Here is a 14914-nt window from a genome sequence, read left to right on the forward strand (position 1 = left end):
GGGGACTCTAATTTTATCTGCATTATCTATAAAACAATGAAGATAAGTGTATTTATCTAAAAGTAGCAAAATTTTGCTATATTATGTATAAGCTTCTCATACAAATGGTTGATAGTAGTTCTTGTTGTTAGAAGATAGTTTTCATTTTATTGATAGTATTTTTATTAGTCAACAACCAAAATAAAGTTCTGTCTGTCAAATGAATAATACAGAACATTAAAACAGAAATATGTTCTTAGAGTTACCTTAAATCATAAGCAGGAGTCAAGGCATAACCATTTTTGTAGCCCAAAGAATGAGTAATGTGAGCATTTTTGTTTTACTTTCTATTTAAGTAACTAGATTATAATCTACTGAACTAAAATTCCTATGAGAAGCATTATTAAATATACATTCAAGTCTGCAATCAAATGATCTAAGTAGTGAGCAATATATTTAGTTGGTTTGATTTTAACAATGAACAATGGCAGCCCTTTCATAATCCCCCTATCTTACATGTTGTCCTTGGCCTGTTAAATGGACTATTTGAAAAATGACAGTCTAATTTTACTGTATATCTCTGATTAAATTACAGCTGTTCCTAATTCAGTTTTTTTCCCTGAGAATCCAAGTATTAGCTTTTAAAATAGCTGCTATCTTGTTCTTACATTTACTGAGGTGTATTCAAAATACCCTTCCAGGAGATTATCACCTTGATATGGTAGAAAGGCTCAGATCAGGTACAAATGATTAGAACATTATTAGAGAGGATCTTGAATAAACCTGCCTTATTAAAACCTCAGATATTTAGTTTGATTTGCTCTTTGTTGTTGAAGTGGGAGGTATCACTGTGTCTAGATTAAAAGAGCTCTCGTAATCTTCAAAAAGAAGATTACAGGCACCTATGCTTCTGGAAAAGGGATTGAAAAAGATTGCCAACAATTGTACATCAATCATGACACTGTCAAGACGATGATTAAGAGGTGGAAAAGATTTCAAACAAGTGCCAACTTACCCAGGGCAGGCCACCCCAGCAAGTTCACAAGATGCCTAAAAGATCCCTAAACCCCCCAGAATTTTACCATGTAACTGTAGGTAACTCTCACTACTATTGGTGTCAAAGTGCATTCCATTAGAAAGAAGCTGCACAAATTAGATCAAATGGGAGGTGTGCCAGGAGAAAACCATTGCTTACTGAAAATATTTGAGGGCAAAACTAAAGTTTGCTCATGAACACCTAGGCAAAAATTGGGGCTTCCGGACCAGTGTTTTGTGAACATGCAAGATAAAGAATTGAGATTCTTGGTCACAATATCAGAAGACATGTAAAAAGCCAAAGCCATCATTTTACCAGAAGAAACTGATTCTAACTATAAAGCAGGCAGTGGCGAGGTTATGATATGGAGTGCTTGGTGTCCATCATAGAATATATTGTTCATTGTGCCAGAGGGTGTTTGAGGATAACGTAAGATCATCTGTCAAAAGCTTAACTAAAAGTGAACCTTGCAACGTGACAATGGCAATAACCATTCTAGTAAATCCACCAAAGAATGGCTGCCAAAAAGAGAAGGGAAATAGAGGATTCTGGAATTGTCAAGTCAAAGCCTAGGTCCAGATCTCATCAAGATTCTGTGGAGTGATTTGAAACAACTTGTGCATGCAAGAAATCCCTCCCAACATTGCACAAGTAAAAACAAATCTGCATGAAGGAGTGAGGAAAAAATTAGTCCTATTTAATGTCAGAAACTAGTAGACAGTTATAAGAAATGTCTACTTGAAGTTGTTTCTGCCAGAGGGGTAATAATCAAATATTAAAGGTGGATTTATTTTTTCTATGGAAGGAAATGGCATATCTGTTAATTTTATGTTGAATAGACAATATTTTATTTTGTAGGTTTTTGTTCAGTTACATTATCTTTATATTTATGTTGATATGTCTACATTAGTTAAAAAAGAAAATGATTTAATGTGAATATACTTGTTCACATGACTGTAAAAGACTAGCAAAAACAATTAAGTGTGGGGTGGATGAGAAAAATAAAAGCAAGGGGAGACAGCAAGTAAAGTGGAAGGCCAGATCACTGGGATGTCTTATTAGTAGGGGCAGATAAAATGATAAAATAATGAATCTGTGGCTCAAATTCACCAGAGTCGAGATTCAACCTGATAGACTGTGTAGGACAGACAGGGAAGAATCTAACCACCAGATTGCAAGAATATGAGCAGTCAGACAAGTAGACCCGAATTCATTGGTAGTTTCACATTGCAGTGAACAAGGACATGCGTTCAATTTTACAACTACTAAGATTGTTGGCCAAGCAGGTACAAAAATAGCCAGGGAAATGATTGAAGCCTGGAAAACGGGCCCCTTGACAGTCAACAGGTGTGTTGATTTACCACCAGCTTATCAGGTATTAGGAGCTGAGAACTTGGCAGCACAAGGAAAACCAGGCAACGATTTAATAGTCAGCATCCCAATCAACAATTAAAAAGGCGCACACAGCCAGGCACCGCATAAATACTATGTATAGAATAGCCCAAAGCACACATTGTAGTAGAGAGAAGTTCCCTGATGATTGGCTCCAGCACAAGTCCAAAAGCTCGAAACAGTAAACTTCTGGTCCCAGTGATCTGTTCTAGAAAGATGAAAGTGCTGTCTTGAACTTGCTAGATGAGACAGTCTTAGCTTGACTTGAATGTTAGTCCGAACTCATTTTCTTGTCAGAGTTTCATGAGACTAATTTCTCTTTCTCCTAATTAAGAGTATTTTTTTTCTATAATGGGACTATATATTCAATTTAGCATTTACAAAAAGGCTGACAAAAATCCATTATAGTTTAATAAATAATATATATGAATAATGACTTTAATGTTCAAGTTTTATTTGGTTTTATATTAATTTGAATTTTTTTTCTTTGAATAAGATTTTAGTAAGCATTTATAGCTGCAGTTGTTTGTACATTTAGCTGGGGGAAAAGCTGCAATGAGTCTTAAAGTATTAATGAATATTTTAATCTATTTACTATTTTAAAAATAATAAAGCCCAAGCTGGGAATAAGTATGCTTTTGATTACCATGCTGCTCTTGTCTCATTTTAATGTTATGAATATCTAAATGTGGGGACATAATTACTGATTATTATTGCAGAGAAATAATTTTGCTTTTATTCTACTGATAGACATATCAGTATTAACAGATAACTAGTATTTTGTGTGTTTTTAATTTGTTTTTTATGCTTTCCTCTTAAGTTACACTAAGAGATTTAATACTTTAAAGAACCAAAATATTTTTATAAGAAGAAGAGAAAGAAGAATATGTTGTAGGCATAAACAAGAATTTGTCTGGTTTCCATCTATTAGCATACCCTAAAATTATTCGGCTTATTCATTATGAAATATCGTTGCTTTAGAACCATTTCTGGCCTATACAATGGCATAGATATGCTAGCAATAAATGAACTGATGATTCTTTGTGTAGAAGTTACATAATGAATGCAGGTTTTATAAATGGGATGGCTATTCTATTGCACTGCCCACTTAATTGCAATATACAATTAGCAATTGAAACTGACGTGCACTGTGATTTTTGCATGTTCATGATGGTACACATTTTAGTGGCCTTTGACAGAACACTTGCCCGGAAAGTGGAAAGTGAATTTCATCTAGTGTTACAATGTGAACTTGTGTATGCAACAGACTTTTCGCACCTAGCATCATTGGTTTCAGTTGGATGTTGAAGTCAAACTCTGATCTCTGATAGTCATAAGGAACTCTCAAATAAGTATCTAGAGAGGAACATGTTATAAGGCAAGTGAAAAGCAACAGACCTCAGCAGGCATAAATATATTGGCGATTACCATAGTTCATAGATAATTATTTGTTTAAAAAAAACATATAATTGACATTGATCATGTTTCAGTGTATCATGCATGGAGGAAACTAGAAAGCTGGTCACTTATTAGTGAACCAGATGCTTAAAATAAATGACTGCCTGTCCATGTTTTGCATCAGGTCAAGCTTCAACTTACTTGTGGTACTGATTCATAAAATAATTTGGTATTTCAGGAAGTGAGACAAATTATAATGGGGAAAATATATGCTAAACAGTTATAGAATTAATACTGCTGAATAGTGGCATAAGTGAATAGGGCCCATTTCCATTTATCTTTTGAACAAAGTGTTCTGATGAAATACAAGACTTTTTCCTTGACCCCATTTAGAAGACATGTAGTTACTGAGTACACCATGTTGTTTCTGTTTGGGGAGATTTTTTTTAAATGTAAAAGACATTATTTTGGCCAAGAAACGAGGGTTGCCATTTGTCGTAGTACTTGTATTTTTTTAGCAGTGACCTTGGCTGATCTCAAAACCTGAATAGAGTCAGATGCGTTTTATACTCAAATAGGAGACTATCAAGAAAAATAAGGATAATTAATAGATTAGATTGGAAGCCAAAACTCTTATAAAGTTAATCCAGTACCTCAACACTGGTGGAGATATAGGTGATTTGCAAATGTTGCCAAAACATATAGAAACATATTTATGAAATCACCAAGCATTAAACTTGACTGAAGAGTACTTTATGTTTTAACAGAGTTGTGCATGCGTATATGCATACAGCCTGTGCATATGTATATAACTGTATGCACATATATTCCATCCTCACAAATAGATTGCAGAAGACCATTCCTAGTGCCAAGCTGAATATACTCCATTTTTGTACTTCTTATATTCTTTTTTTCTTCCTGACTTTGAATTAATGCCTTCTGTCCTTGGCCTGATTACTTTGAAAATGAAATATGTTTAGATTGAGTTATTTCAGTTCCTTTTTGAAAAACAAGCTGATGTGTTTTGGAATTTCTTTATCTTTCCTGATGTCTGATCATAAAAGCTTCTTGGCATACCAATAATTTTGTCCCCAAATTGTAAAGAAAAAGTATTACATCATAGCCTTTTATAAATCATATAGTAATTTGGCAAGATTAGAATTACATCCAGTTTTGGAAACTGGAAGTAAATGCTGGTTTTCAGCAAATCGGTTGCAAAACACATCATGGAAATCTGCCAGGGTTTGTAAATGTGGCCCAATTGCCAGGTGCCCAAAGTGAAGTCACATGACTGCAGGGGGGGGGGATGACAACCGTCAGAATTTTGAATCCAGGTTGTAAGTATTCCCCAGGTAGAACTTTGGAAATTCAAACCAGTCTGAAGACAAGGACTACATGTAATCCATCAAAGAGGTTACGCTTTATATGCTTTGATAAAATGAAATTTAAATGTGATTGTACGGCACTTATCATAATTTTTATATACTCTGAGTGAAATAATTGATGCAAATTGTAGTCAAATGAAGTAGGTATTCTACTCTAGACACACACACACACACACAAACACACACACACACACGGTAAAATCCTTTACTTCTGCCTGGAAGTTTGTCATAGTGAGAGCGTTATATTTAATGTAACATTTTGAAATACTTAATTATAGAAAATAATGTTAATAGATTTTAAGATACTAGATAGGGTACCATATTTTCCCCTCTAAGATTTAATTCCAGTATGCATTGACAATGTTCTTTTTTTCAAGCAATGTTTTGGAACAATTTCATTTCAGCATGGTGCCATGGCTTCTAAAAAAACAACTTTCAACAAGAAATGACTAAAATATTAAACTTTTTAAAAAAGTGATACAATTTTGTGAATTGCAATGGTATATCTTTTTTCTCATTTTTCTTCTTTGCAGTGGGAGTGAATTTGTTTTACTTCTGTATAATCATCTATTTATATGGTGATCTGGCAATCTATGCAGCTGCTGTCCCAGTTTCTCTCATGCAAGTGACTTGGTAGGTATGCGTCTGGTAACAATATTGTGGATGTGTTCATTTTCTTAAAAAGCTAAAAGATAATATAGTTATTTCATATTGATGGTTTTGACTTTGTATTGATGTCTACAACTATCCCAGTTTTCAAGTCAATTTCAAGCTGTACAAAACTTAAAAGAGCCCCAATGTACTTAAAAACCATTATTAGAAATAATCATGAATCCAGCTCATGATAATCAGCAGGAAAGGAGAAGAACTCTGTTACAATGGCAATGGGTATGCCATTGGGAAACTTGAAAGCTGAGGACAGATCATCTTGGAGAAGATCTATCCAAGTGGTTGCTGAAAGTTGATAACACACAAATCAAACTAATGGCAAATTTTAGTGTCTAGATATATTTGTTTACAGCCCGCCTGGTGGGCAGCCTGTGCGTGCCTGTTGCCAGCGTTCGGTGGAAAGACGCGTCCCGGAGCCGCCTCTGCCGCCCGCCGGAGCGCCGCCTCATCTCTCCCAGGTGCCGCCTTTGAAAACGCCTCGATGGCTGCCCACCAGGCGGGCGAAGCTCCCCCCGCTTCTTTTGGTGCCTTTTCGGGCTTTTCCTTTCCGCCTCCTTGCAAGGCTCTCCTCGGCATCAGGGCTGCCTTTTTCATCGCGACGAGCCCCGCTGCTTTCTGGGGGGTGAGGGGAGCTGTTGCCTTCCTTACTCCGAGGAAGCCTGCAGAGCCTCGCAAGGATCTCTTTCGGCTTCGCTTCTATGCTGGACCTTCTGTAGGTAGAACAAGCGACGATTCCTTGGTTTAAACGGCGGCAGCAGCGGCTGCAATAGTTGCAACTCAGCGGCGGGCCGCCCCGGCTGGGAGACAAAGAAGGGGAAAGGCAGCAGGCAGCTGAGTTGCGACTATTGAGCACGGTGCGGCGCCGCCTGAGGCCGGGATCGAGGCTGCAGTGCGGAAATTTACAATTTACAATTCGCCACTGCCACCCCACCCCAGCCCTCGTTTATAACGCGCACGCACACTTTGATTTCTTTTTTTGGTACAAAATTTTGCGCGTTATACTCGAATAAATACGGGTAACTGCAGAATGGAAAACCATTGCCTTAACCAACTAGCTAAGGAATAGTTGCAGTTGTCTTACTAGCTATTTCATCTGCTGCTTAAAAAGCGATTATTTGACCTGCAACTGTTTCCTGGACATACCTGTATGGTATATTTATTAATAAGGGTCTCTTCACATATTCAGATGAACATTAATACTCTGCTTTGCTTTTTTTGTCAGTACTGTGACTGGCAATCATTCATGCAGTGTGGAAGATGGGACAAAGTATAATGACACAGACAAGTGCTGGGGGCCAATCAGGAGGATTGATGCTTACAGGATTTATCTGGTAGGTATCACTAACCAAAGGCACAGTGTGAATTTTGCTTTGTTCTTAAACAAAATAACATTGTGAAAGAATGATTGATTTAAATTTTAAGGGTATAATCTGCTGCTGTTTTCAGCCTCTTTCTCTTTTTTTTTTCTCCTGGAAGTTTGTTAACTTTATACCTTTCAGTAGGTCAGCCTTGTACTGTAGTAGTCCCTTGAGATACACATAGATGGTGGAAAATTAATGATACTTTTCAATGGAAATTACCTCCGCCTCAACTCATATTTATCAGGCTGTCTACACCTCACTTCAGGCACGGTATCCTGTTGAGTGTTAGCTTTGGCTAACTGTAGTGCCTCCTTCCTAATTTTCCTCTTTTCCTGTGTAAGGCAATAAATTTAAGTAGCTCTTCTTTTCCAGGCCAGAAATATTTACAATACTAATGAAGTGATAAAAGCTTGAAAAGGGTGGTCAGACTACCTTGGAAAAGCAACTTAATACTGGAAAAGCAACTGAATTGTATTAATATTGCCAGTCGGGTCTGAGAAATATTTGATGCTTCATATATATACTTCAGCAGTTAAAGTAGGACTGCTTGTTGTATGTTGGCATTTTATAAATGAGTGTGATTTTTAGCAAATATGTTCACTGGTCCTGCTTTACCAATATTTCAGTATATATTAAAAGATTTTACCAAAGCAGGTGTGTGTAAATTTTCAGCATGGGATCCATTTCATTTTATTCCAAACTTGTGTTACACCATTTGAAGCTGCACGTGAAAAATACATTGCATGCTTAGAAAAAAACCAACTGAGCCCAAGAACTTGTTTCAGTATTTGAACTAATTTCATTCTTTCTATGGAGAAATCAACTAACTATCTTGATTTTAGAAGTATAATTTAAGATGTTAGAAGAGAGATTGTTTTGCTGTTGTAGTTAATCAGGTGACAGACTGAGGAGTTTGCTTGTCTACGGCAGTTTATCCAGAGATTACCCTCTTCATACTTCTATTGTAATGTTTGTTATGAATTTACTTTTGACATTCAGCTGTAAGTTGGTAACAATCAAGCGTTAAACGTAGTAATTAGGGAAAAGAGTGCTAAAACAAAAATCTTTTTAAAAAGTTTATCAGGTTTTAGTGCTAAAATCATGGCAGTGGCAGATGGTAAGTAAATCATGCAGATGGCAAAGAAGAAACAAACCTGAAGCAATAAATACAGTTTTCCTTCAGGGTGCTCTGTGCATCTTAAACTTTGTTCCTGCACTCCTGACTAGATTATTACTATGAACAGCACACTTCGGGAGGATGGGTGACACACAGTAATAATGCTGAAACAGGAAGAAAGCCTCGGTAATATTAAGAAATGCCATAGCCTGGTTAATTATTTAAAAGAAGTATTGTTTTATTAAATTGTGCCTAGGCCTGTTTCTCCAGAATTTTTATACCACTGAAGGTTTCCTTTGTACTGAGTTTCAGTAACAGTTTGATCCAGCAGAAGGAAAGGCGTGCAGGCATTAATTATGGCCTGTATCTCTGAGATATTGCACCTATAATTCATAAGGTAATATTTTAAAGCAGGGATGGAAGAAAATGTGTCTTTATGGAAGCAGTAGGTTGAGTATTCTGTGAAAGCAATAATAGTCTATAATAATACAGTTCTGTAATGCTGTCTTTCCTTGGCTTTATGATGCATTTGGCATCTTTAATGTTGCAGCTTTAACAGTATGTAAAAATTGGTGGTAGAATCAATGAACCTTCTGTGCTCAATTGCTGACTGACTCTAAACCATTAGGAAGAATGATTGGATTGAGTATTTGGGAATCATTGCTCATGGCCTGCTGTGCATTCATACTTTGAGATGAAGTGTTTAAAATGAAACAACCTGATTCCCAAAGTTGCATGTGATCTCTTTCCTTTATGGGCTTCAGAGTTTCATATGATCACCGTAGCAGTAAACCAGCAATATGATTTACTGCTGTTCGAAAGTAGAAAACATATACATTGTAATATAAGGTTGATCTGATATTTTAAAAACCTTCCAAACCTCCTCCAAATACAGATTTTAAAAAGTAGCATAAGTTTGCTCCCATGTGTTACAGCTTTCCCATGTTTTTTTGAATTTACTTCATTATTGTATGTACTGTGGCCTTTGCTTTATTAAAAAGAAGCAGCAGCAGCAGTAACAGTAGCAGTAATAGTTAAATAGAATCCTTGGCCACCCCTCAAAGTTGTCCTTCCCCGATCTAGATCACTAAATATTTTCCTCAGTTTTCAGTGTTCTCAGACAGTTGTAAGTATTATTGTAAAAACAGTTTCCCTAATAGGTTCATTGGGAAGGAGAAAATAAGTCTTCCAATGGAGTCCACTTTCAGTCTTCCATTTTCAGTAAATGTGGTAAAGATTTCAGTGTGTGTGAGTTCTCAAACTGTCCACTTTTGCCCCCCAGAAAGTTGAAGTTTGCATTCTGACTTCCTATATTGTACTTTATTTTGCCAGTTTCTTATATATTACTATATTTAAAAGCTCAAAATTGCTGTTTGTCTATTATGGTAATTTATTAAATGTACACGTGTGTACTCACACACACAAGCACATATATACTCTTTTTCTTCTAAGATTTCTGTTTCTTTGTAGTCATATCCCTCTTCTCTTGCAGTATTAACTTTTTTTATTACACATTAATTGTATCCTGAAGCTAGGAAAGAAGAAGATAGAATGATGGACATTATTTTGTAGTTTAATGTGCAAAAGCTCCTCCAGAAATAGTCTGCATTCCTATGCCTTGAATGAAGGCTGAGTGCCATGCACGTAGTGAAAATATTTAGACAGATTAAGCTGCTCTCTGATGAGTTTCCTTCCTGCGCAGCATCTTAATATTACTCTGCAGGCTCCAGCAACCTAAACATAACTCCACTGTCTGGTAGGCTTACGTTTAAACTTCGTCTTTCACAAATTTCATACTTGATTCTCTTGTAAACTTCTCCTGGGAAACTACAATTCCAAAGTATAACCTTGATAAACAAGTAATTAAATAAAAGTTGTTTAGAAGATAAATGATTAAACTGATTCCCTTACTCTCAAACATCATTTTGTAGGTTTTTTTTTACAGGTGGGTTTTGAATCTGGGTTCACTCATAAAGTGTTATCAATACTTTTTCTCTCTCTAATAACTGGTATATTTGGTGGCATGAATTCATGGCAATGGAGATTTATTGGTTAAAGCAAATGTTAAAGATTGACCATGTTTTCTGGTTCTTATTTATTGTTTCTTGGCACCACAGCATTCAGATTCCAAGTGGTTTTGGAAGCACTTGCAACCTCCGGTTGAGTTAATTTTTCCCATTTTAGCTCAGATAATAGTTTGAAGCCATATTAGAAATTAACTTGCAATACTGCTTCGGAGGGCATATATTTTCCTAGTTTGGATGTAAACAGTTTGTTATATAGAAGGAGCAATTAATTGACATAAAGTCAAGAGAAAGGTTGAGGGAGTTTATAGCTTTCTTGAATAATAACAGACTATGGCTTGGCATTATGCCTGAAAATCTCAGTATTATTTATAAGCTGTCATAAATATTTTTTCTTAGTCCAGAGTGATGAGGCAATTATGCAGCATACATTATTTAAGAATGGATAGTTCTCTTTGCTATACATTCTTGAATAAGCTCTTGGCTTTGTTCTGCATCAATTCTACATGTGGATTATGAATTAACGAATTAGCATCCCATCCAGCCTATTTATTCTTAATCTTATTATATCAGGCTCTTTGGCAGGGGCTAAAAGTGAAAGTGATTTCCCCCCCAAGGAATATTTTCATATAATTCTCATTAGCAAGATTTATTGTAATGAATGGGATATGGTTAAAAGAACTGTAGCAACCAAACCTATTATTTGTTTAAATCCAATATGTCCATGTGCATATTAGGACCAAGACATTCTCCTTTTGCTTTCCAACAGGTGTTTTGGGATCTGTTGAGAAGGCAGGTTTCTTCATTGATGATGGAGAGGGTGGCCCCTGGCTTTTACATAGTGGCCTTCTAAATATTTATCAAAGTAGAATCAGCCCTCACAAACGACAGCTTTGCCATTATCTTTGTGGCATAGATCTTTGTCTTGGCTGTTACGTTAGAATTTAAACTGGAACAATTAGCAAAGGGATACAACACAAGAATGTCAAACAGTTCTTTTGGTATCTGCCTGTCCAAGTTGCTTTAGTTTTCACTCTACTGTTCAACTATTTTTCAAGCGCAGGGAAATATGCAATGCTTTCCAGATAGGAGAACAAAATATTGATTTGATCTAGAGGGTTGCAAAAGATGTTATCTCCAATCTGGCTTGGTCTGTTTGAGACATTTTATTACATCCGTTCTGTCAGAGCTTGGGATGAAATTTTTGAGTTAAATTAGGACGAGGGCTGTATTCAGGCATGTCGTTTCAGAGATGCTGCAGTGTTACAGGGAGCCCAGCAGGTGCAGGCTGAGCAAAGAGAGACATGCAGATGGTTTGATGGACGTTATCCCAGTTGGAAGCATACCAGTGCAGTGAGTAAAATTAGGGTTGCACAAACTTAAATTTTCATTAGGAAGAGGCAATGCTACTCCAGGCGGATGCTGATTAGAATCACAAACAGGTATAGCTCTTCTGGTTTGATAGAATGGTGATTCTGATTTGAGATAAACCAGATAAATACTAAAGCCTCACTTCTTATTTTCTCTCATTTTGATTTACTTCAAGAACTTTACTTAAGAGAAACAAACCCTATAATAAACTATGTATTATTCTTATTTTTCCCCCTCTGTTTTCCCCCACCTCCCATTCCAGTCACTGGAGATGTCTCTTCTCCTGTCCATGGATTGTGAATAACACTTTTGATATGCAGAACAAGCCTAGCAAAAATCTAGGTGCTTTGCAGTGGAAAGCTCACCTAATTTAGCATATTTTATGAATTAAGTAATATCCCTGAGAATTTTATCAGACCTTTTGTTTCTGGAAAATGTTTCCATCTTAGTCTTTGCAAAATATCTGGATTTATTTATTTATTTATTTTTGCTATTCTTAGCTATTTTACTTAGATGTCGTTGTTGAAGCCCCAAAAATAATTTCCAGTATTTAGATACAGGCTCTAAACAGACTCGTTATGGTATTTTCCCCACATGAGTACACACACCCTTTCAATTTTCTTAGTATGGTCTGGCATTATGCACTGAAAAATTGTGATTAAAGAATGCAAAGGAAGTTATTTACATTTGATCCAATAATAAGTAAATGGTCTGAGATTTTTGTAAGCTAACATTTCCTAAATACTTTAAAAGTGAATCCCTTACCAAACATTTTTTTAAATGCTCTGGGTGTATATTGTTCCTGCACTCAACTATAAGCTTGTGACAATTGAATGCAGATAGATTAACAACAGAACAATTGTGGTTGAACAATTGTGTGGACTGGGATAAAGTAATGAAAGTTCTTTAGTGTCTAACACAGCCATATCTTTTGGGATTTGGAAAGGAAATAGTTAACAAAATGGTCATCCATATATTTTTGTAGGATTTGTAGTTGTTGAAATAATTCAATCTAGGTTATCATCTGATTTTTGTTGTCCTGATGGAACATTTTTTTCAGAGACACAGGGATACATTTTAATGCAATACTTTATTACATTGCCTTCAAGATTTAGGTGGCAGTTTAATATTATTATGAAGCTTGGTGGTAGATAGTAGGAGCATGTTAGCATGCTAATTATTGGTAGCCGTATTTCTCTGTTATTTATGAATTAAGAGATGATATGGAAATCCTACACAATTGTCTAGATGTGGGAATAGATGAGGTTCTGTAATCTGGGACTAAATTATGATACGATAAAGAATGGTTATGTAGCTTATAGTATTCATAGAACCATCCCATTCATTGGAAGTCCAACGGCAATATTGAGAAGCAACCCCCTTTAGTGCTTATGGTTGGTGTGTCATGTATACCCATTCTGGACTTTGAAAACTGTAGCCATAGTGAGCTTTGCTGTTGCCCTTATAAAGAATTCATAAACTGCAGGTAATGGAAAACAAGATAGCAGAGCTTACTGTCTAATATTGTCCTGAAGAGAATTCCAGTGTTTATTGCTTTGCTACTGGATTATGTTCAAAATTTGGCAGTAACGTGCAAGATCCTAAACAACTTTGGATTAGGATATCTACATGAAAGTTCCTTTAAAAAACTGATAAAAATGCATGATCCAAAATGTTGGCATGTAGCACACTTTGTCTACTATATAACATCTATTTTCTATTATTATATACTTTATTCGTTAAACATGAAACTCAGTCAACATTAAAAAATGCATCACAAATACCATTGGCTGGTACTAATGGGTTGCTGTCAGCGTCCTTGGTATCAACCAAGTACCTTCTTAAGATGTATGATGTTCTGAGTAGTGCAGTTTTTTGCAGTTCTGCAGGTAGTATTGCAGGAAGCTGCAATTTCTTGATGTATTTTATAAAATTCTTGGACATGGTACCAAGTGCCCCAATGACAATGGGCGTCACTGTTACATTATTATTTATACTTTATTCATTAAACATGAAACTCAGCCAACTGAGCATTCAAAAATGCATCACAAATACCATTAACTAATGCTAAAGGTTGATACGGTTTGCTGCCAGCGTCCTAGGTATCAACCAAGTACCTTCTTAAAATATAAGATGTTCAGAGTAGCACAGTTTTTTGCAGTTCTGCTGGTGTTATTGCAGGAAGCTGCAATTTGTTGATGTATCTTACAAAATTCTTGGACATGGTGCCAAGTGCCCCGATGACAATGGGTATCACTGTTACATGCTTCATCCATTGCCGTGTAGTGTCGATGGCCAGGTCGCGATATTTCATTATTTTTTCTAGTTTTTTTTCTTCGACTGGCATCTCCAGGAACAGCGATATCAATAAACTGTACACTTTGTTACATCATCATCATCATCATCATCATCATCATCATCATCATCATCATCATTTTAGTTACTGTTTTAAAATCCAGTACAAAATGCTGAGTTTTAGTTATGAAGTTCTAAATGATTTGACTTAAAATTCCTTTAAGTAGAATCAGTTTGGTTAGCATACTAATTATTGTGTGCATGCTTGTATGGAAGGAAGGCTTAAGTCTTGTTTATATTCATATCAGAGCTATGTGAGCCCAAATACAGTTCTTCTCCACAGCAGCTCCCGTGCTTTAGAATATGCTTTCTTTGGACTTATCCTTGCACCCTTCCTGCTGGTATTAGGGTCTTTTTCACTTTTTATTTAAACAATACATTAAAAATGAAAAGAAAAAAACATAATAAGAAGCAGCATTTTGTAGACTATCCACAATACTGTGGAGAGATATGACATTTCATATATATTTTCAATATTTTTGTCCAAAACATTTATATTGGCAGAGGTATTAAGTTTTGGGAGAATGTGTTTGTTAATATACTAAAAATGGAAACCAATACATCAACTGTTCTTATCCTAAGGAATCTTCAAACAGTTTTGCTATATTAACATTTAGCAAGTTAGCTTTTAGCTTCTCACACTTTTAAATGTATTGGCACACAAACCAAAAAAAACCCCAAGAACAGTCTTACATTGTACTTATTTTGGGATTAATTACCAGAGGTTATGATACTATATATCAACTGATTCCAACATGATCTAGAAAAAGTTTGATTAATGTACTTTTAAAAGGATGTGATATAATTTATGAATTATTTTGTTTTTA

General features: G+C 35.8%; 1 protein-coding gene across 1 annotated transcript in view; it reads left to right on the forward strand.

Annotated features, from left to right (window-relative positions):
* TMEM104 (transmembrane protein 104) overlaps positions 1-14914 on the forward strand; it is a 64262-nt gene that overhangs the window by 21661 nt on the left and 27687 nt on the right. Inside the window, exons 7-8 of the mRNA XM_081939782.1 lie at positions 5724-5823; positions 7082-7190. Coding sequence (XP_081795908.1) covers positions 5724-5823; positions 7082-7190 — 209 coding nt within the window. The remainder of the gene's footprint in view (positions 1-5723; positions 5824-7081; positions 7191-14914) is intronic.

This window comes from Natrix helvetica, assembly GCF_964273705.1.
Source record: "Natrix helvetica genome assembly, chromosome: 1".
NCBI lineage: Eukaryota > Metazoa > Chordata > Lepidosauria > Squamata > Natricidae > Natrix > Natrix helvetica.